Here is a 22,114-nt window from a genome sequence, read left to right on the forward strand (position 1 = left end):
CAATTTGAACAGAATTAAAAGTTCAGAAAACATATTAGCTTTGTAGCTTTCCAGCCCTTAGACTCAGAGTCAACATTATAAGCATAAATTGTCATGGCACAGATGGTTCTTAAAAGGTATGGGACAGGGGCGCCCGGGTGGCTCAGTGGGTTAAGCCACTGCCTTCGGCTCAGGTCATGATCTCAGGGTCCTGGGATCGAGCCCCACATCGGGCTCTCTGCTCAGCAGGGAGCCTGCTTCTCTCTCTCTCTGCCTGCCTCTCTGTCTACTTGTGATCTCTCTGTCAAATAAATAAATAAAAATCTTAAAAAAAAAAAAAAAAAAAAAAAAGGTATGGGACAGCAGACTCTCTGTCCAGACTCACAGAGGTCACAGAAAGTCAACTGGAGAGGACCTTTTGGTAGAAATCATTCCCATCAGCACGGCTGCGGCACCAACTCTGTCTCCGACCCTCCCCCTTCAGCAGTTCACATAGGGACATATCTGACTGCACCTGTGACACTGTGAGACAGAGGGATGGCTGAGAACCCCCCAGGCCACCCAGTCTTCTAGTTCCTCTGGGCCTACGAAACATGAAGAGTCCAGTTCCCAACATCAAAGGCCCATAAGCAAAGCCTCTATTAAATCCAGAAAGAATTCTACACCAAGTGTACTGGGAGAAAGGAATATGATTTATACTGAGCGTATTAGGGAGAAAGGGATATAATTTCCTTGAGTAAATACACAGTTAAACCTGGTATTCAAGAACTTAATTTTCACCTTCGGCTGCTTTGCTTTCAAGTAACATCAAAGACCCATGACACACAGTGTTGGCAACCTGTCTGACCTGCTACTTAATTAGTTCCTGAATAATATTTAAAGGTTGAGCTGTCATAAATCGAAAGCGTATTTCCTATAGGTGCAATGTTATTTAAATTAGGGTTCATTCCTGGAAGTTCTTTTCACATCATAAAACCAGCAAAACATCATAAAAAATAAACATAGGACTTTCCAAAGTTAAGTGTGTAAAACCAAACATGAAAAAAGGAAAAAAATAAGCTTAGTGCAAACATTACTTGTGGGAATTCTTCTGCATGCCTGACACTAACTGAGGCTTCCTGAAGTCCGAGTCTACTGAAGTCTGGGCTGCAGAGACCATCTTTTCTGGCTAAGTGTTCCCGAGGGAGGCAGTAGTGTGTATTACTTCCAGCAAATTTCCAAGCATATGACACTCTAAAGGGAAAAAACAAAGCCCTAGTTCCCTCAGCCGTGCTAGGAGGGTTTTACCCAGGCCATTTCAGCTTTACCATCCTGGAACTCCATGTGGATACACCTGCCTTCCAAAAAATGCCACTTTACCTACCATAATCTACAGTGTCATAACCATGCATTTTAGCTGCTGTAGTAAAAAATTAACATCCCTGAGAAAAGTATCTGTTTACAGAATGAATGTAAATTGGTATTTTTCAGAAAAGAACAAGAAAGTTTCCAAATTGTTTTCTTTCCTCTGTATTTTCTGTAGGAAACTAGCATTTGAAGGAATATCTATTGCCCTTCCACCTTATTTCAGACAGAGTTTTATCAAGTTTACTTAAGAAGTCAACCTCCAGAGCACACACCGTACCCTCCTGTACTCCTCCCTGAGTGTTCCTTCACGCACTGAAGATAAAACACTGGTATTTAAACCGGAGGACATCTACCACGCCCCACAGCAGCAGTTCCCAAAATGGCGCCTATACTGGTATCAGTACCCCATGGGAACTCTGCAACTGGGGCCTAGCAATTTGCTTTGACAAGCCTTTCCTGACGGTCCTGATCCCTGTTGTGGTTGGAGAACCACTGCCATAAGCAGCTCCTTTCGCTAGAAGGCGAACTACAGCAGAAGTCAAGCGAGATCGGCAGATGAGGAGTAAAACGAGGCTGCAGAAGTCCAGAAGAGGAAAGCCTTTTTGGGGTTCAGGGGTTCAGTCTCCTCAGGTTACCTTCCTTCTTAACCCTGTCTCCTCTGGCTAATAAAGAATTGGAGTCACTGGTGTGTTCCTTGAGGAATGTTTCCTTTCCCACAGTCACACCGGGACTGGATATGGAAGCAACCATCAATGGGGATCTTAGACTCTTCTACCCTGGATGCCTGAAGGGATGCGCTAAGGATACTTGTAGTGGACACTCACGGTCTCCTGAGCATCCACCCACCCTCTGTTCTTTTAGAAAAAGAACTGATCTGAGAATCCAGCTCTTCCCCACTCTTGGTCCCAATGAAACTTTGGATGGGAGGAGGACTTTACCCCTCCAGGGTTAGAGCAGATAACACTGGTAATGCTGGCGTGGCCAGTCAAAACCCTGCACCATCCCCCCACCCCCCACATGCTTATTAGTTCCAGATCAATCTAAGTTGGTTTGGTGAGAGTGCATCTCAGCACTTCAGAAAGAGCTAATTAGTAGAACCTGGCTCTTTCCTGCTACACCTCTGGACAATTCTAAGGCTTAAATGGCAGCAGCTAGCTTACCATCTTTTTGCCATTTTGAGAAGGCAGAGCTGGGGATTGAAGAAAAACCAACTACTCGTAATATTTGAATTAATAAATAGTGTCATACCTTAAGTTAAAATTATGCCTGGTCTTTTTAGCCAATAAAATTTCCCTTTTTGCGTCCCCTACTTTCAGCTGGCATTCTGATTACTTGATATGCTGCCCCTTGTGTATTCTTTCTTCCCTCCTCTTCCTTCTTCGATAATTTTCAATTCTAAATCTACCTGCCTTGAATCTCTTTAGTTCTCTATTTTATTGACTGCTGCCTGCCTAATTTTCTACAACACTATCTTTCAGATATTCCTGCTAAAAAGTCATCTCCCTCTCCATAATGAAACCCCCTGGAATCTGGTCTTTTCTCAATTGTCAATATCTCCTATTTCATCTCTCAATTCCAGTGATGCTATTCATTTATGTTTGCCACAAGTTTTCCTAACTCGTGACAAAATTTTATCTTCTATTTTCTGAATTTTCCCATATTTTTTCCTATATTTTCTCTATCTATTTAAATCCTTTTTTTTTTTTTTTTTTTTAAGGTCTAGCTCAAACCCTATCTTTTATCAGGAAGAGTTTACCTATCCTACCAATATCCTCTAAAATTGCTCCCTTTTCTGGAGCAATTTATTTACCTTTCTATGTACACACCTATACATTACTTCCTTGATAAAACTGGCTAGAGGATAAGAAGAGACTCGACCTTTATTTCCTTATTTCCTTATAAAGCATACACACTTGATAAATGTTTGACTAAATCATGTTAAACACTTTACACCTGGAGTGTCATCATTCTTTAACCATCTCAAACTTGTAAAGTAATTTAGATCTTACCTTCAAATCGAGATGAACTACATCATGAGCGTGTAAAAAGCGGACACCTTCTAATATCTGCCTCATGAGTCTTTGAACATCTTTTTCTTTAAAGGCTTCTTCTCTGTCTGCAACACACTGGTCAAAGATTTCACCCCCAGCAGCACTGGAGAAAGACAGAAACACACTTCAGTTATAAAGCAAAAGGGCTCATTAAAAATGAGCCTTTTTTTGTTCTTAACATTTTATGCATTAAGTATCTTCATTTAAAGTATAAGTTGAGGGGCGCCTGGGTGGCTCGTGGGTTAAAGCCGCTGCCTTCGGCTCATGTCATGATCCCAGGGTCCTGGGATCGAGCCCTGCATCGGGTTCTTTGCTCCGCAGAGAACCTGCTTCCCCCTCTCTCTGCCTACTTGTGATCTCTGTCAAATAAGTAAATAAAATCTTAAAATAAATAAATAAATAAATAAATAAAACCAATTAAAGTATAAGTTGAGTGTCTGTGAACTTCTGTCTACTTGCCTAAATCCATTTTTCTTTTTCAAGTAAAAATATGAAGCTTCTAGTATGATCTAAGATTAACATTTCCAAAGCTAAAGAAAAACATCAGTTTAAGAACTTCAAGAATTAAACATTAATAGTGAAATATACTAACACATTTTCAAGTGAAAATTTCTCTCTTTTTAAGATTTTACTTATTTGAGAGAGAGAGCATGCATGAGCAGGAAGGAGAGAGAGAAGCAGAATCTCCACTGAGCAGAGAGCCAGATGTGGGGCTCCATCCCAAGACCCTGGGATCATGACCTAAGCTGAAAGCAGACTCCTAACCCACTGAGCCACCCAGGTACCCCTCAAGTGAAAATTTCTCAAGATTTTTGATTACAGAATACATAGAAATATTTTTATAAAAAATACAGATAATGAAAATAAAGCAAACAACCTCCAATTAATTAAAGGTCCCTTCTCCAATCCTCCAAAGGGCCACATCTCCTTTTGGTGTACTATTTCTTTCCAGATTAAAAAAAAATTTATATATATACACACACACACACACATACATACATACATGAAAATATATACTTATTAAATGTACACAAAATATTAGTTGTGTCGATTTTTTCAAAAAACATAAATGGTAAATAAGACACATTCTACTGATGCTGTTCTACAATTTTTTCTTACTTAAACATGTCTTAAGAATCTTTCCTTGATGGTTTTATATTTATCTACCTACCTCATAATTTTGAACTCTTATATCCCTGTGAATAAACCATACCCCTTTGAAGGACATTTACTTTCTTCCTAATTATTCACAATTACAAACAATGTTGTGATGAGAAGGCACATTAGAGTTTCTCCCATGTTTCCTCATGTGCCAAGAGCTCTCAAGTGTAGATACCTAGAACAAAACAGCTGGAGTGAAGGGAACATGCATTTTAAATTTTAATAGGAAGAGCCTCTCCTCACCAGAAGTTTAATACTGATTTAAATTTTCTTCCAACCTCTAGGCAAAGCATCTCAGTTTGTTTTCCTCCAAATAATTTTGCCATTAAGAGGGAAAAAAATAATCAACATTTAAAAATTTTATTGCTCTTAGCTGAAAGTTCATACTTAAACATTTTGCTCATACCAAAAATGGCAGTTCATGTCTTATCTCAAAATGTCCTTTATGTGTGGAAAAAAGAAAAAGACGAGGTTGTTTTCATAAAGTTGCTATAAATTATCATGAAATATAAAACTCCAAACAGCCATGCTGCTGTCAGACCAGAACTACTTATTAATTGCCTTTCAGTATGGTAACTTAGTTCCTTTTTTTCTTTCCTTTTCTGTTACAGCAACCTATTTCCAAATTCTGCCCATATAAGGAAAGACCAGAATTAGATAAAAACATACTTAAGTTTAGCGGAAGAGTTGCAGGTGATGAAAGTGAAAGCAAATAATTCATTGGCTGATAAGGTTTTCATTTTGGCCAAACCTATACAACTGATATTTTATTTTGATTATAGTATTAAAAATATGAAAGCATCAAAGTAATTTTTATGTATTTAATTGTAAAATGCCCATATATAGGCATGGTTAAAGTAATATACGAGTCATAAGAAAAGAACAGTCACAACATCATTACAGAGTACATTAACTGCAGCCTTGCTCTACCGTACTCTGTGAAGATGGACTTGATGACCTAAAGCAAGAGTCAGTATGAGCTACTCGGTCCCAAGCAGCCAGAGTTATACCATGACGGAACATATGGCCCTCTGCACGCGTACACCACCATTTGCCAGTTACAACTCAGAACTGTCCATGTTCCTCAATTAAAACAGAGAACAGTATTTTGGTTGAAAAAGTTTCCCAAACACAATGGAGTCTCCCGGAGTCTCTCAGCTCATTACTACCATTCACAATAAAATTCAATAAAGGTCAATTTACATAAGTGAAAAGATTTAAGAGCAATTTCTTATTACTTCATTCCACTATAAGGGGTACCAATCCTTGCTAAAACCCAAGGGTTTCCTTTGTTTTCCCAACAATTTAAGGAGTTTACATAAGCACAGCATACGAAGTACAAAACTGCAGTTTTCTGAAAATTTTCAGAGATGTATTTCAAATGCAGACTATCAAAGCCATAAAGGTTAGCCTTCACTGACAGCAAGACTCGGACACCCTTCTGATACAATGTGCAATCATCCCGGTTTATATCTGCTGAAATGCAGTTGTATTAGTGAATGGAACTGAACAAAATTATACTAAAGAACAATCTGCAACCCTTAAAAGCATCTGTTATGTAGGGTTACCAGGACATAGAAGACTATTTACCAGCCACTTCACAGGAAGTATCTGCCTTCACTTAGAAGCCAGAGAAACACTACAAGTTTTGTTGTGCTCTATCTTTTAACCACAGCAACACTTCCACAACTATGTTATGGTATATTTACTTTAGTAGTGCTTATTTTCCACTACTTTAAAATTACCCAGAAACTGAGAAATTAACTTTATGATGAATTACATATAATTTTTTATCAAAAAAGTTTTTACAAAAACATTAATTCAGGAACTTTGCCCAAAAAATTTTACACAGAAACTATTTTTATAAAACAGATAAAGAACTTTTCATTTCAACATTCTAGTGGCCCTTAGAAAGTTAAGTATCTTTTGATCAACATTTTGCAGATCCATGTATGTACACGATGTTTGCAGGCTAAAAGCAACTGTTTGCCTGGCTGCCTGCACCTAGGCTAGACTCTGACACCAAACATTCCTTTTTCTATCGAAACTAGCATATCCATTTGTACCTGCTTCAAGGCTCAGTTCAGATCTTTCCTCCCTCACTCTTCAAAATTAACAAATACCAATCAAATATGTTAGGTGCTGTGCAATGTGCTATGGATATAAAGATAAATTACAAATAAGTATGGGGACGCCTAGATGGCTCAGTTGGTTAAGTCTCAGGTCATGATCTCAGGGTCCTGCGATCGAGCCCCACATGGGGCTGAGCAGGGCGCCTGCTTCTCCTTCTGCCTGCTACTCCCCCTGCTTGTGCATGCTTACGCTGATACATAAATAAATAAAATCTTTAAAATAAAGAAATAAGTATGGCTTATAACTTCAGGTACTAGTGGGAGAGAAAAAAATGAAACATTTTTAAAAATACATATGTATAAATATATGTGCATGTGAAATTATATATCAAGTGATTTGATAATTCAGCAACTGAGCAATTCATTGGAAAGGAGAAAATAAAGCTTATTAAAAAAGGATATTTATTCTAAGACTTGTAGAAGGAAAAGGAATCCACTAGCTGAAATGGTTAAGAGCACATCCCAGGCAGAGTGTACAAAGTATAAGGGCATGATGGTGTAAAAAATACAGGACATGACTCACTAAAGGTTAAGTACCTACTTCCCCTTTGAGCCAAATGGCAGAGAACTTACCCTTTATCTATAAACAACTAGAAAATGAGCAAAGTATATGAGCCAACTGTTTTCAGACATGAGAATGTAAGCAGTTTGGACCATGATCCCAAAGAAAAGGGACACCAATAAGTAGCCCTACTGTCTGTCTTCCTATTTGGAAATAATTTATGGACTGTGATACAGGGTGGTAGAGAAGCTTAAGCAGAATATGGCAGCCTTGCTAAAATGAAGACACAGACCAGGAGTTTGATGAAGCTAATGAAGTTGGATTTCAAGAGGAGTGACCTATAGAGAAAGATTTCCAGACATGTGCTTAGCTGTATCTTGAAGTCTTAGATAAAATACTAATAAGGGCAAGCATAAGGTGAAACTCTGTAAGGTCAAGCAAAGAATGCTGGGAAGTTAGAAGCTGAATAATTCCTAGCATTCACAGAGAACAGTATAAGATATTTCAATCCTGTCCAGTTGAAGTAGACAAATCATGTGAACCACTTGGCAGTTAGCAGGCCCCCATCCCAGAAGGGCCATACCTTAGTAGTAAGATTAAGTAGCTTCTGAACTGCCCCCAAGAAAGCTGATTTACAAGTGATTTAACTGCCTGTCAAAACAAACGTCATCATTTTTAATGAAAGATCATAAAATCCACTCAACACTGTGACAATCTTAATGTATGGCATCATTCCAAAAATTAAGACATCTGAAAGTGCCACAAATTACAATCCATTCAGGGAACCTGGGTGGCTCGGTGGGTTAAACCCTCTGCCTTTGGTTCAGGTCATGATACTGGGGTCCTGGGATCAAGCCCTGCATCAGGCTCTCTGCTCAGCGGGGAACCTGCTTCTCTCTCTCTCTCTCTCTGCCTATCTGCCTACTTGTGATCTCTGTCTGTCAAATAAATAAATAAAATCTTAGAAATTACAATCCACAACTTACAGGAAAACAATAAAAACAGACCCAGAAATAACAGAGATTATGGAATTGGCAGATAAGGCATTATAAATATACTCAAGGATTTAGAGTAAAATATGACCATAACAAGAGAGATGATGGGTACGAAAAAGGACCAAATGGAACTTCTAGAGATAAAGTATCTAAAATGAAAACTGCTCTGGATGGGCTTTATAGCACTGCAAAGAATCAGTGAATTTTAAGATATAGCAACGGAATTTTAAGACCTAGCAATTCAATCTTTAGAAAGGGGGAAAAAAAAACAAAAACAAAAACAATAGGATCCCAGGGACCTGAGTGACAATATCAAGCAGTTTAACAGATGGTAATTGAAGGAACAAGAGAAGAGAGTTGGGGGGGGGGGGGGCACAAATATTTTTTTCAATAATGGCTGAAAAACTCCCAAACTGATAAAAACTATAATCCCAAAGATCTAACCAAGAAGCTCAAAGTAAACCCAAAGCAGAATAAGCATAAAGAAAACCAAGGCTCATCATGCTCAAATTTCTGAATTAATGTCTTTAAAAGAGACATTTATAAAGGAACGGAGAATCAATGCAGACTTCTTGTCATAAACAAAAGGCAAATGACAACTCAATGACATCTTTAAGTGCTGAGAAAAGACAGTGTGTCTAAAATGCACACTGTGGCTGGAAAAGGGACTAGCAGGAGAGGAGGTGTAAGTCAGACAGAAAAATAGGAGAGAAGGTCAAAACAATCTGAAACATTCTAGGTAAGGCAATGAGTTAGTATACAACCTTAAATATCTCCCTCCTAGATGCATAAAGCAGCACAACTCATGGGTAAAAGCTCTGGAATCACACACTCCCAGACTGAATCTTGGCTGTTATTTAGTGTGACTTTAGGTTGATTAGTCCTCTGAAATTTTTTCTCATATAAAATCTTGTTCTAAAATTTACAAATAAATCAAGTTGCAGGATACAAAATCAATATACCAAAATCATTGTGTTTTTATACACTAACAATGAACTTTCAGAAAGAGAAATTAAGAAAACAACCCCATTTTCAATGGCATCAGAAAGAATAAAATACTTAGGAATAAATTTAACCAAGAAAGTGAAAGATCTACACAATGAAAACTGTAAGATACTGATGAACGAAATCAAAGAGGACATAAGTAAGTGGAAAGATATACCATGATCATGGGTTGGAAGAATTAATCCTGTTGAATAGTTCATACTATCCAAGTAATCTACAAATTCAACACAATTCATATCAAAATTCCAATGGCATTTTTCAGAGACACAGAAAAAAAAAAATCCTAAAATTTGCATAGAACCACAAAAGACCCTGAATAACAAAGGCAATCTTGAGAAACAACAAATCTGGATTTCAAAATATATTTCCAATTTCAAAATAAGTTACTACTCAACCATTAAAAAGAATGAAATCTTGCCTTTGTGACAACACAGATAGACCCTGATATGCTAAGTGAAATGATAAACACCATATAATTTCACTCATATGTGGAATCTTTAAAAAAATGAAAAAACAAAATTCATAGATATAGAGAACATACTGGTAGTAACCAGAGGCTAAGTGGGGAGAGAGGTGGGCAAAAGTGAGTGAAGAGGGCCAATTATATGAAGATGGATAGTAACTAGACTTTCAGTATTGATCACTTTGTAGTACACACACGTCAAGTCAAATTTTGTACGCCTGAAGTTTACATAATGTTATAAACCAATTTTACCTCTAATACAAAAAGTTTCTTGTGAAAAAACTGTGGGTGTGTGTGTATTAAAGCTACAGCAATAAAAACAGTATGGTATAGGCATAAAAAGATAGATTAATGGAACAGAAATAGAAAGCCCAGAAATAAAACTATGCATAGATGGTCAATTAACTAATGAAAAAGGATATACAATATCCATGAATATACAATAGAGAAAGGACAGTCTCTTCAATGAATGTTTTTTTTTTTAAACTGGATAGCTACACGTAAAAGAATGAAACAGGATGCTTACCTCATATCATGCACAAAAGTCAACTCAAAATAAAGATTTGAATATAAGACATGAATATAAAACTCCTATGAAAAAACATAAGCTGTAAGCTGCTTGACATCAGTCTTGGCAATTTTCTTGGTTTGACAACAAAAGCAAAGATAAACAAGTGGGATTACATCAAATTAAAAAGCTTCTGCTCAGCAAAGGAAACCATCAACAAAATGGAAAGCAATGTATGGAATGGAAGAAAATATTTGCAAATCATGTATCTGATAAGGGCTTAATATCCAAAGTATATAAAGAACTTATACAACCAATGTGATTTTAAAAATGGGTTGAGAAACTAAACAGACCATTTTTCCAAAGAAGACATATAAATGTTCAACAGATGCATGAAAATGTTCTCAATATCACTAATCATCCAGGGAATGGCAAATCAAAACCAACACTGGGCATAATCTCATACCTGTTAGAATGGCTATCATCACAGAGACAAGTGTTGGCAAAGATGCAGAGAAAAGGGAATCCATGGGCACTGCTAATGGGAATGTAAATTGGTGCAGCCACTATGAAAACAGTATGGGGGGGCACCAGGGTGGCTCAGATGCTTAAGAGCCTGCCTTTGGCTCCGGTCATGATCCCAGAATCCTGGGATCAAGCCCTGCATCTGGCTCCTGCTCAGCAGGGACCCTGCTTCTCCCTCTCCTTCTATTGCTCCCCCCTGCTTGTGCTCTCTCGCTCTGTCAAATAAATAAAATCTTAAAAAAAGAAAAAAGAAAAGGAAAGGAAAGAAAAGACAGTATGGAGTTCATCAAAAGAACTTCCATATGACCTAGCAATCCCACTTCTGGGTATATATACAAAAGAAATGAAAACAGAATCTCAAAAAGATTAACACTCCCCTGTTAACTGAAGTATCGATGAATGGAAGAATGGACAAAGAAGATGTGACATACATAAAATGGAATATTATTCAACCATTTTAATATATTCCACATATATATGGAATCTAAAAAAGCAAAGCTCCTAGAAACAGAGACTAGACTGGTGGTTACCAGTGGGTGGGGAGGTGGAGGAAAAGGAGATATTGGTCAAAGGGCACTTACTGGTCTTGCAGTTACAAGACAAGTAAGTTCTGGAAATTTAATGTATAGCATGGTGGTGATAGTTACTAATATTATATACTCAAAAGTTGCTGAGAAAGTAAATCTTAAATGTTCTTACCCATTCCCCCTCCCCCCCAAAAGGTAATTATATACCTTGATGCAGGTGTTAACTAATGCTGTAATGGTAATCATCACACAATACATAAGGGTATCGAATCAACACATTCTACACCTCAGACTTACAAAATGTTTTATGTAATTATATCTCAATAAACCTGAAAATTAAAAAAAAAAATAGAACAGAGAATGTATATACAGCACGTGAATACTTTCTATAAAGCTGGCTGAAAGACTTAGCATAGTGCCTGGCACACACAGTCACTTCTTACACGACCAGGACACTTTGTTCCCACAGCAACTAGCAAGCATTTCTGGTTAAACACCAACATCACTGTAATCATTTATATTTCCTTCACTAAGCCTGTAGCATGGAGAGGGCAGAGGCTGTGCTGTTCTTACTTTCATACTTTTTTACTTTTATACCACTTTTATACTATTAGCACCTGGTGCATATGGCAGGTACTTAAGTGTATGCGAAATGTATTAGTGACGTGGGGATCATAAACCTGCCCGTTTCCCTCAAAACAATCTACTGATGTGGCTGAGAATTTTGATACCTCAATATCCAAAAGCATATTTCTAAGACTTTCTCTTCATACAAAAAGTAGAATACAAATATTTTTAGACAGATCATATTGATGTGTGGTCCTGAAACCATGATCACTAAATCAACAGAAGCCACCGAAGATCTCTAAGCAAGGGAATGATATTACCACATCTATGTCTTAGTAACCTACCAGAAATCTGTGGAACATCCTGGAATTGAAGCCAGAGTGATCAGCCAAGAAGCTACTCAGAGTCCATCAGAGACCCAACAGAGAGGAGAAACAGCAGGTACCAAGAAAAAGGAACGCAAGGATGAAGTTTAAGTGAAAAACTTGGTAATTTATTATTTACAAGCTTTTAAAGGAGATAAGGGAAAGGAGGAGAGACAATGGAAATGGGGAACAGAAGAAAAACAGGCATTATCAGGGCAATGCAGGGGAGCCCACATATTCATATCCTGAATTGATAACGATGTGTGGCTGGATACAGAGAGACACAGTCGGAACTTAGAAGGCCCAGGGCTGGAGACAAAGATTTGGAAATAATCACTATAAATAATAGCTGAAGCCACACAGGTTGTTATCAGTCAGAGTAAATGCACAGAATATAAATGCACGACAAGAACACCGCTAACGAACTCTGGGGAGCACTTGTATTCACACGGCAGAAGCAGGGTGAAAGGCTGTGACAGATTTAAAAGAAAAAAGAAGAAAAAAGAGAGAGACCCTGAAAGCCAAGAAAGAAGACATTTCAAGAAAGAAGGTATAATACAACAAAGGGTTTACAGAGAGTAAGAAGTGGAGTGAGCGCTGAAAAGAGGAGACAGATTTTGGCAAACGGTTTGGGAAGAGCAGGTGCGGCAGCGGAGAGTCATGGTGCACTGGCCCGCGACACATGCAAGGATTGGCGTAGAGCGACACGGACGAGGTGAGGAAAGCTGTAAACGCAGCCTGCTCCTTTAGAGAGTACGGCAGGAAAGGACAAAGCAAGCCAGGACCATGGTTTAAAGACAGTCAAAACTGAGGAAAAGGAATTTTAGGATAAGAGAGACAGCCACACTGGAAGACAAGGACAGAGCACCGCCTTGGAAGAGGGGCTGAAAAGCTGAGAGAAGTCAGTGAACTCACCTTAAAACAAAACTACGGCCCTAAAAAAGAAGAGAGTTAAAAATCACAAATTAAGGTCTTAGCCTCAGAGTTAAGCAGTGGAAACTTCAGATAGAAGCGAAGGGGTGAGGGATGCTGCGGATGAGTGCCTGCCAGCCTTTATTCTCTCCAGAGAGGGGACAAAGGGCCAGGTGTCTCAGAAAAGATGGGAAGCAGGTGATGTAGTGAGTGTGTTAAAGGTTTTGAATAGATCCTGAGATCCTGGCGGGGGCGGGGGGGGGGGGTGCACATTAAAAGAATGAGAGATTAGGTAAAGAACTACCCAAGGACAGCGAAAGCTCATCTGAGACTGGGAGAAAGAAGGAAATAACGTGAGGTGCTGGTGAGAGACTAGCAGAACTAGCCACGGAAGAAAAGGGAATCACAAAAAGGAAGTGAGTTTGGAGCCAGCAGAAAGACCGGGAGACCTGGGAAGAGCCCAGGATTAAAGGCGGAAGAGCAGGTTTGGTGGGAACAGGAGAGGAATGAGATCTGGTGGGAGAGTAGCATTTCACAGTCTTTTCTAGATCAAATTCCAGTCATGCCTTGATCCTCTCCAAAACAAACTGGAAACCAAAATCTAGGTAGGCAGGGGATTTATAAATGAGATTCCTAGACCAACTTTTTTTTAAGTTAGAAAACTTTATTCAGATATGATCCATATATAAATACATTTGTTAACCATCCCGTCATTTTAAATATTTTTATTAAAAATACCCTATGTGAAACACATTTTATAATTTCTCTAGAAGGGATTCCTATAAGTGAAATTACTGAATTAAAATTTATAAACACAATGCTCTTGAATTACATTATCAAGAGGAAGCCACTATTTTAGCCATCTAGAATTTGCTTTCTACAAACTTCCAAATTTTTTAAGAATACTACACATTTGTAATGTTTTTTTAACAATATTTTTAAAAAAATCTATGTTGAAACATTTATATCCACCTTAGCTTTTTAAATGATTGCACAGTAATTCACTTTGTGACATTATCACTTATTTAACCAACTGAGCCCTTTCTATTAAACAATTAGGTTATTTCTTTTTTTGTTACATTAAAAAAACCTTCACTGAATATTTTCTAACACATCTTTGCTCAACTGCCCCCTTATTTCCTTGTGGAAAAATATGTAAGTGAAATTGCTGGATTAAAGACTGTTCATCATCATTGTTGTTTTCAGTTTTTGATACACAACTCCAGTCTGTCCTCCAGAAAAGTTGCACCAATTAATATTCCCACCTGTAGCATAAATCAGATGTTTCAACCCACGAACATCAACTTTTTCTTTATGATCTCTGCCACTCTTGTAAGGGGAAATATTTTTAAATTTACATTATATAATTTCTAAGAATCAATATTTTTCATATACATATAGGCCATTTATATATATGTACATCTATGTGGAATTTCCCTTCATATCTGTTAAAAAGAAAAGCATAGGCCCAACCTGGTGTCACCAAATCAACAAATCACCAAACTAGGGCTTCATATCTAACCTAATTACAGTTTCAACCTCCCCTAAAAGTATAAGTCTTTTTTTTTTTTTAAGATTTTTTATTTATTTATTTGACAGAAATCACAAGTAGGCAGAGAATAAGGCAGAGAGAGAGAGAGAGAGAGAGGAAAGCAGCCTCCCCACCGAGCAGAGAGCCTGATGCAAGGCCCAATCCCAGGACCTTGAGATCATGACCTGACCTGAAGGCAGAGGCTTAACCCACTGAGCCACCCAGGTGCCCCTAGAAGTATAAGTCTTAACCAGTCAATCAGAAAATTTCTGACCAGCATCAGCAAGGAATCTCACATGGGCCCTATCCATCCCCCCAAAAGAAGATGAGGTAATCCACCTAATAAGACTCCCTGCCCTCCCCTTAAGGGAAGGTGATGTTGCCTGAAACAATCCTTTTTCCCCCTCTTTTGCTAATAACTTCTTGCCACACGCTCCTTCCTAGAAAACCTGTCCACTTTGTACAACTCCTTGGAGCTGCCCTCCACTTGCTAGAATCGCTTAATAAAGCTGATCAGATTTTCAATTTTACTTGGTTGAAATTTTAACATATCCTTTGTCCATTGTTTTTAAACTGGGAGGTTCACGTTTTTGTGTAATTTGTACTATCTAGTTACAGAGTAAATAAATTTTAAGCATTTTGGATGAACAGATAAAACTATTCTCCCTGAGCTTATCTTTTCATTTTGTATTTCTTGATGTAGTTACGACTTTTATATGTATTCAAATCTATCAATCATTTCCTTTAGTAGGAGAAGCAGAGAGGGAAAATGGATTTAAGAAGAAAAAACTGTCCATTTTCTGAAGCTGTTTCCTATACAGGCCCTACTTACTCAAATGAAAACATGGTATGAATCAAACAATTGTTTCTGAAAGGAAGGAGAATATTAACTCAGACTATATGAACATGTAAGAGACTGTGAAATGTCTCTTATTTTAATATTACCTTGGTATCACTTAGTTTCTGAAGAGTGCCTTTAATAAGAACACAAGAGAACTTTACTATCAGAAGAATTTCATTAAAGAATGAAAATAAAAAATCAAATATACATGCATTCTTATTAATTTGGTATTTTTCCAAATTAACAAGAGAAAGACATGAAAAAGTTCTGGAAAATCTTCAGATTTCCAGGGCTAGGCTACAATACATATCACAGATGACTAGCATCCTATGAAGTATGGACTGTCTAACAAACTCTAAGGAAAATAATACTTACTATTCGAGAACTAAGATCATTTCTGATGGTGTTTCATAGACTTCATGTAAATTAATGACCCAAGGATTGTCCTGTGCTAGTTCAAGAACAGCAATCTCATGAATTATTTCCATCCGACAATCTTGACCTTTTCTTCTTTTTCTCATGAACTTTGCTGCAAATTCTTTTCCAGAATCTTTCTTTATGCATTTCCTCACCACTGCAAATTTCCCCCTAGAATTAAACAAAAACATTCCCTGTTAAACTTGACAACTTTCTAGAGATGGTAAATTTTCATAAAATTTTCAAATATTCATCAGTGGATAATCAAATTCAGACCATATTCAATCACAAATGCAGGACTACCACTTAGGAATTTAATAGGTACAGCTCTAATCAAATAAAATGTAACTGGTAAACCTGCAAAATTACTTCTGAATAGAGAATAACCGTATATTAAAGTAAATATTTTTTGCAGTTATACAATTTATTTTTTTACATTTATACATAAGAATGATTTGAATCTTGAAAAAAGGTATTAGGCTTGTTAAGAGAAACTGGTTATCAGAATTTCTGAAAGAACTGAATTGACTAATACTATATTGCCTTTCAAAACTACAAAAGTTATGGATCTCATTTATATATTTCAACTACAGCATCAGTTGGAACTGTCTCGTTTTCCTATAAAGAGAGATACAACAAGCATCATTTTGATACACTACACTATCATCTGTTATTAAACTAATAAGGAAGTCACAGGGGAGTGAGTGTAACAAACTAAGCAAATTAAGGCTATGAGTTCTGGAATTAGATGTGGGTTTGAATCCCAGAAACAGCTCTGCAGCCCACTTGGGCAATTCATTATACCTTTTAAATCTCATCTTCCTTATCTGTAAAAGAGGACACACCAGAATCCACTTGACAGGGTTGTGTAAGAATTCAACCATATAATACATAGCAATTTCTCAACAAGGGATTTGTCACAAAGTGAGTGCTAAATAAAAAGCTATTAGTCAAACAAATCATTAATTTGTGATAGTCATCACCCAAAATACCCAATCTTTAAGTTGGAAGGCAGCTTAGGAATCAGTTTTTGTTTCTGGGTTGTTGTGTTTTTTTTTTTTTTTTTCCTTTTTTTAATGTACTGCCAGTATCAGTGTCTTCTTTCAAACTGTGAGGTTGTTTCTTCCACTCTTGGGTGCATATTATTTTAAAAAGATTTTCATCACAAGCCTAAAGTGAAGGGCTGTTGAGTCTGGGCTTTTTGCTGAGCAGTACAGAAAGACCTTTCTCTTCCAAATGCAAATCTATTGGGTATTGATGGAAGCTGGGATCTGTTAACTGCCACTCCCTTTTCCCATTTTTTTTTTAAGATTTTATTTATTTGAGAGAGATGGAGAGAGAAAGAGTACAAGTGGGGTGGGGCAGGAGCAGAGGGAGCAGGAGAAGCTGGCTCCCCACTGAGCAGAGAGCTCCATCCCAGGACCCTGGGATCACAACCTGAGCTCTCACACGTCCCTTCTTTTTCCAATTTTCAATCATTCCTTATCCCCATAAAGGTTCTGAAGACTTTCTCATTATTCTAGATTTGGACCCAGAATTCTAGACTAGTGATGTAATTTTGAGTACTAATTTTTCCTTCCTAGCTGCTGTTAACCACAAATATATTTTTCATGCACTTTATACTTTTGTAACCACCACTAATAAAAATGTTAAAGGATATATGCTTACGTATAACTGTGAACTTAGTTGCTCACATAAGTAACAATCTACCTAACAGCACCCTTGTTCAAATCAAAGTTCTTTCTGTTCACAAAAATGTGAAAGACGTTTATAGATGCTTAGAGGGATTAAATCATAAACCTATTCATCACAGACTAATGCCTTTTATTTTACTCCGCAAAATCATTAGACTAACATCTCTATCAAGTTTTAAAAGATTCCTGATGACTTATGAGTTCTTTTGAGAAAAAAAAAATCATAGATATTAAAAGAATCAGGGGCGTCTGGGTGGCTCAGTTGGTTAAGCATCTGCCTTCAGCTCAGGTCATGGTCTCAGGGTTCTGGGATCAAGCCCCACATTGGGCTCCCTGCTCAGTGGGGGGTCTGCTTCTCCCTCTCCCTCTGCCCCTCACTTGTGCTCTCTCTCTAATAAATAAAATCTTTAAGAAAAAAATAAGAAGAATCAAATTATTACTATGTCAGAAGTTTCAAAAGAGAAAAAGAGATAAAGTTTCATTTAAAAAAAAACAGGCCAACATATATAATTGACAGGAAGTATGTTCCTGGTAATTTAGAAATGACTCTGCTGAACTGCTTTACATACTCTTCCATCAAATACACAAATGATCACTGTTCACACACTTAACATTCCAGGCAATACAGTACTCTGCATTAAGTAAAATACGACTTCATATCTAGCCTGAATGTGTATTTCTGAATAGATGGGAAGACAGATGACTCAAAAGAGAAAGGGATTCAGACACATGCAAACCTACAAACTCTGGGAGCCCTTTTACAGAAAAGTTATTGCTAAATTCCAGAACCAGAGGCAAATACAGGAAAGGGACCCATATTCAATTCGACATCTGGAGCCACACAACCACTTCTTAGGGTCGCCAGCACAGTTCCCATGGCTCTCCACCCCCACCAGTGCCTAGTCTGGACACCGCCTTTGTTTTTTTGGAAGCACTCTTCACAGTTTTAGGTTTATTCTTTTCTTTCCACTGTGTCATGCACTATATTGGAAGTCAGCACATTTTTCTGTAAAGGGGCAGATAGCAAATATTTTCGGTCTTGCTGGTCTCTGTTGCCACTATGCAAGTCCGCTATTGTAAAATGAAATCACAGACAAAAGGTAAATGAATGGGTGGCTCTGGGTTAAAACAAAACAGAACAAAACAAAAACACTTTATGGACTTTGAAATGTGAATTTCATATAATTCCCATGTTATCAAATATTACTGATTTTTTTCAACTATTTAAAAATGTAAAAGTCATTCTATATAGCTCAGGAGCCTTACAAAAATAGGCGGCTGGCAATTGTCAGCCAAGCCCTGCATTATCCCACACTGAAGAAACTCGTCCATCATTCTGATACTAAAACTGACAGCAAGAACAGCAGATCATGAGGGTTTTGAGGAAACCTGTACGGCCTTCACCTCTAGATGACTGGTGCAATGGGAGGGGAACCCTTGAAACTACTCAAGGAAGAGTACAAAGGAGATAAAAAGACTTCTGAGACTGTTCTTTCTGTAGAGCAACACAGTACCCAGAAATGGGAGATTCAGCATTCAAGATGCTGAGTCCTAGTGAACACATTAAGAATTATATCATCACAGTGTTTAAATGTTACACCCCTCAAGGATTAAAATATGCACGTTTTACCACAGCTTCATGGTAAAAACCATGATTGTATCTAAATCCTGAATTTCAGGTTACTTGGGCAGAAAGATAAAGTGCTCTCCGGAAACTAGTGGCCACAGTTAATCTACAGACTTGAAGCTGATGAGGTTCAAAGGGCATAAAGATGTTTGTTTCACATCTGCTTTCTTTATTGATTTAGCCAAAATTCTTCCTGGACTACACAGTTCTCACAATTTACTGAGTTCGCCATGCATTTCACAAAAATCTGTGGTTCACTATTACACACCAAACTGACAACTCAGGTTTGTATTAAATAGTTTTTGGTGGGGGGAATATAAAAAAATCAATATATTTCAGAACCACTGAATGATAATACATTGCAGAGAGGTGGGAAAGTAAAGATACATCAACAAATAATTAGAGGAAGGACATCGAGTTAGATCCACCAGTCTAAGCCTCCTTGGTTTTGTCATCTTGGCATTGCTGAGGCCTAACTTAGGAAGGTGTGGTGCACATCTTTAAGAAGTGCTAAGGAGTTTGGACTCTCTCAAGGTAAAAATGGGTACTTGTTAGAATTTTTAAAATAAATTTTTTAAAGATAATTCTGATAGTGTTATTAACAGTTTATTGCAAAATGTTAACTAGAGACTAGGGAAACCAATAAAATAATTTAAGGCAGTAGGTCTCCAGTAAAACAGCAGCGTAGAGGCTAGGAAAAGACGAAGCATTTAAAAGAGGGTCAAAGTTCATAAGCATTCCTTGGCAGATGGAACTGCAGGCAGAGCTGAGGGGAAAAGGGAAAAGTGGAAGCATTTTTTTGTTCCACAAAAATCTGGAAGATTTTTACCTGAGCACTGGATAAACGTGGTACCATCAATTGACAGACTGATTATAAGAATGGTAACAGGTTTGGATTGGTTTGCACATGTTATTTAAATTGGTCTGACATAGTACCATTTGTTGCACCATGCCTGTTTCCCAAGCTAGGCTAGGACGTCCCTAGTTAGACCTCACTTATCATTCATCTTTGTATCTCCATAGTGCCCTGCAGATGGCAGGTGCTCAAATAGGGTATTTGAGCACCCTGAATATACACAGCTATTCCTGTTTTTATTAAATAAAAGTTCTCTGGCAACTTAATCTTATGAAGTTTAATATTTTAACCACATCAGACTGCTTGTTATTCCCTCTTTCACTGAATTTTTCTGCCACTGTGCTTATTTATTTTATTACCAATGGTCGGAGGAGTATCTTCCATCACTACTACTGGAATTCCATCCATTCATTAAGGCTGAGCTCAAAAGTTATTTTCCCCATAAAATTTTCCCAGGTGACAGGTCTTCTTGTTGATAAAGGGAATAGTGACTGATTTGTTACATTTGAGAATAATTGCCAGATGCTAGCAAAGTGCCTTATGTGCTTAATATAGAACATTTACTTAATAGCACTGGGGTGCTATTAAATGTAAGAAGTTCCACTCCAGAAAGATCTAGGACAGATTCTACCTGTCTCCTTACCTCTGAAAGGAAACCAGCAGAACCCAAAATATCTATGGATCCTAAGTGTAAAAGTCAGTGAGTCCTTCAGATCAGCTATCAGCATGAGTGACAAGAACAGCCAGGGCTTTAAAAGACAAACTATTTTCCATTCTGGCTTGTAACTACATAATCTTGGGCAATTTACTCAACTATTTCTGAGCCTGAATTCCTCATCTGTAAGATTAGATTGATAGCACTTAACCTTGCAAGATAGTAAAGACTACACAAAATTACATCTCTACAGTGTATAGCATTCAACAAATGATCAGTAATCAGTAACTATTTTTAGTGTTTGGGGCACAAACTTCAGATCTATAATGATAGTAATTTGTAAAGAAGAATCCTAGAACAGAGAAATTTTGAAGGTGGCTAACTTGAACTCTCTACTTGATGTAAAATTTCCCTCATTAAGTGTAGTTCCTTCTTCTTTACCTGAATAGGTGAATTAATGACAATAGCTACTTAGCTTTCTAATGCACTTGGTTCAATAATCTGATTTTATAAAATTTTGTTACATATAGCTTTATGAAGAGGCTGAAATTCTTCAATCCTTAAGTTAATGTATTTTTTTACACTTGATCTTAGCCAAAAAGTCTAAGAAGTGACTATATTTTATTTTTAAAAGATTTTATTTATTTTGAGAGCCTGTGTGGGAGGAGGGGCTGAGGGAGAGGGTAATGAAGATTCCCTGCTAAGTGGAGAGCCTGATCTAGTCTCCATCCCAGAACCCTGGGATCATGACCTGGACTGAAGGCAGACACTTAACCAACTGAGCGACCCAGGCACACCAAGTTTATGGACATTTTAAGTTAAGATTTTAACATTGTAAGTCCCAACTTTTCAAAAATTAGAACAGCTGACTCAATGAAGTATCTACCTTAGAACTTGCTAAGTAACCCTGCTGCTGAACCACAAACATAGCCAATTTTTTTAATCCTTCCAAAAATACCAAATTACACACAACTATTGGTAAATACTCTTCAAACTAATCACTAGTGGCCAAGGAATCTTAAATAATATCCATCCTAAAATAAGGCAACTTCTACATGGACAATATTACTTACCAAGGGTCTTAATTTCTTTTTTTCAAAGATTTATTTATTTATTTGCGAGACAGAGAGAGAGAGAGATGGGGGTGGGGGGGCAGGGAAGGTGGGCAGAGGAAGAGAGAATCCTCAAGCAGACTCTCCAGTGAGCGTGCGGCCCTATGTAGGGGTGGATCTCAGGACCCTGAGGATCATGACCTGGGCAGAAATCAAGAATCAACAGCTCAACTGACTGAGCCAGTCACATGCCCCAGAGTTTTAATTTCTAAAGAAATTATGAATTATAATTTATGACACATACTCAAGTAGTTATAAGGTACAAAAGCCTGAAGCCATTATCTACAGCCATGAATCCAGGTAAAGAACACACAGTTCCTGAAATATACCCGCCCTCCTTCA

The 22,114-nt window shown here is 37.6% G+C and overlaps 1 protein-coding gene and 1 long non-coding RNA gene across 2 annotated transcripts in view; one reads left to right on the plus strand and one right to left on the minus strand.

Moving 5' to 3' along the window:
* STK17A (serine/threonine kinase 17a) overlaps positions 1-22,114 on the minus strand; it is a 40,489-nt gene that overhangs the window by 14,049 nt on the left and 4,326 nt on the right. Inside the window, exons 2-3 of the mRNA XM_082691736.1 lie at positions 15,787-15,999; positions 3,336-3,480 (exon numbers count right to left, since the gene is read on the minus strand). Coding sequence (XP_082547862.1) covers positions 3,336-3,480; positions 15,787-15,999 — 358 coding nt within the window. The remainder of the gene's footprint in view (positions 1-3,335; positions 3,481-15,786; positions 16,000-22,114) is intronic.
* Positions 10-3,081, plus strand: LOC309844650. Its single transcript, XR_014300802.1, has 2 exons — positions 10-116; positions 332-3,081. It is a non-coding gene; the product is annotated as an uncharacterized lncRNA (long non-coding RNA).

The sequence above is a fragment of the Mustela nivalis genome (assembly GCF_964662115.1).
Source record: "Mustela nivalis genome assembly, chromosome: 12".
NCBI classification, from domain to species: Eukaryota; Metazoa; Chordata; class Mammalia; order Carnivora; family Mustelidae; genus Mustela; species Mustela nivalis.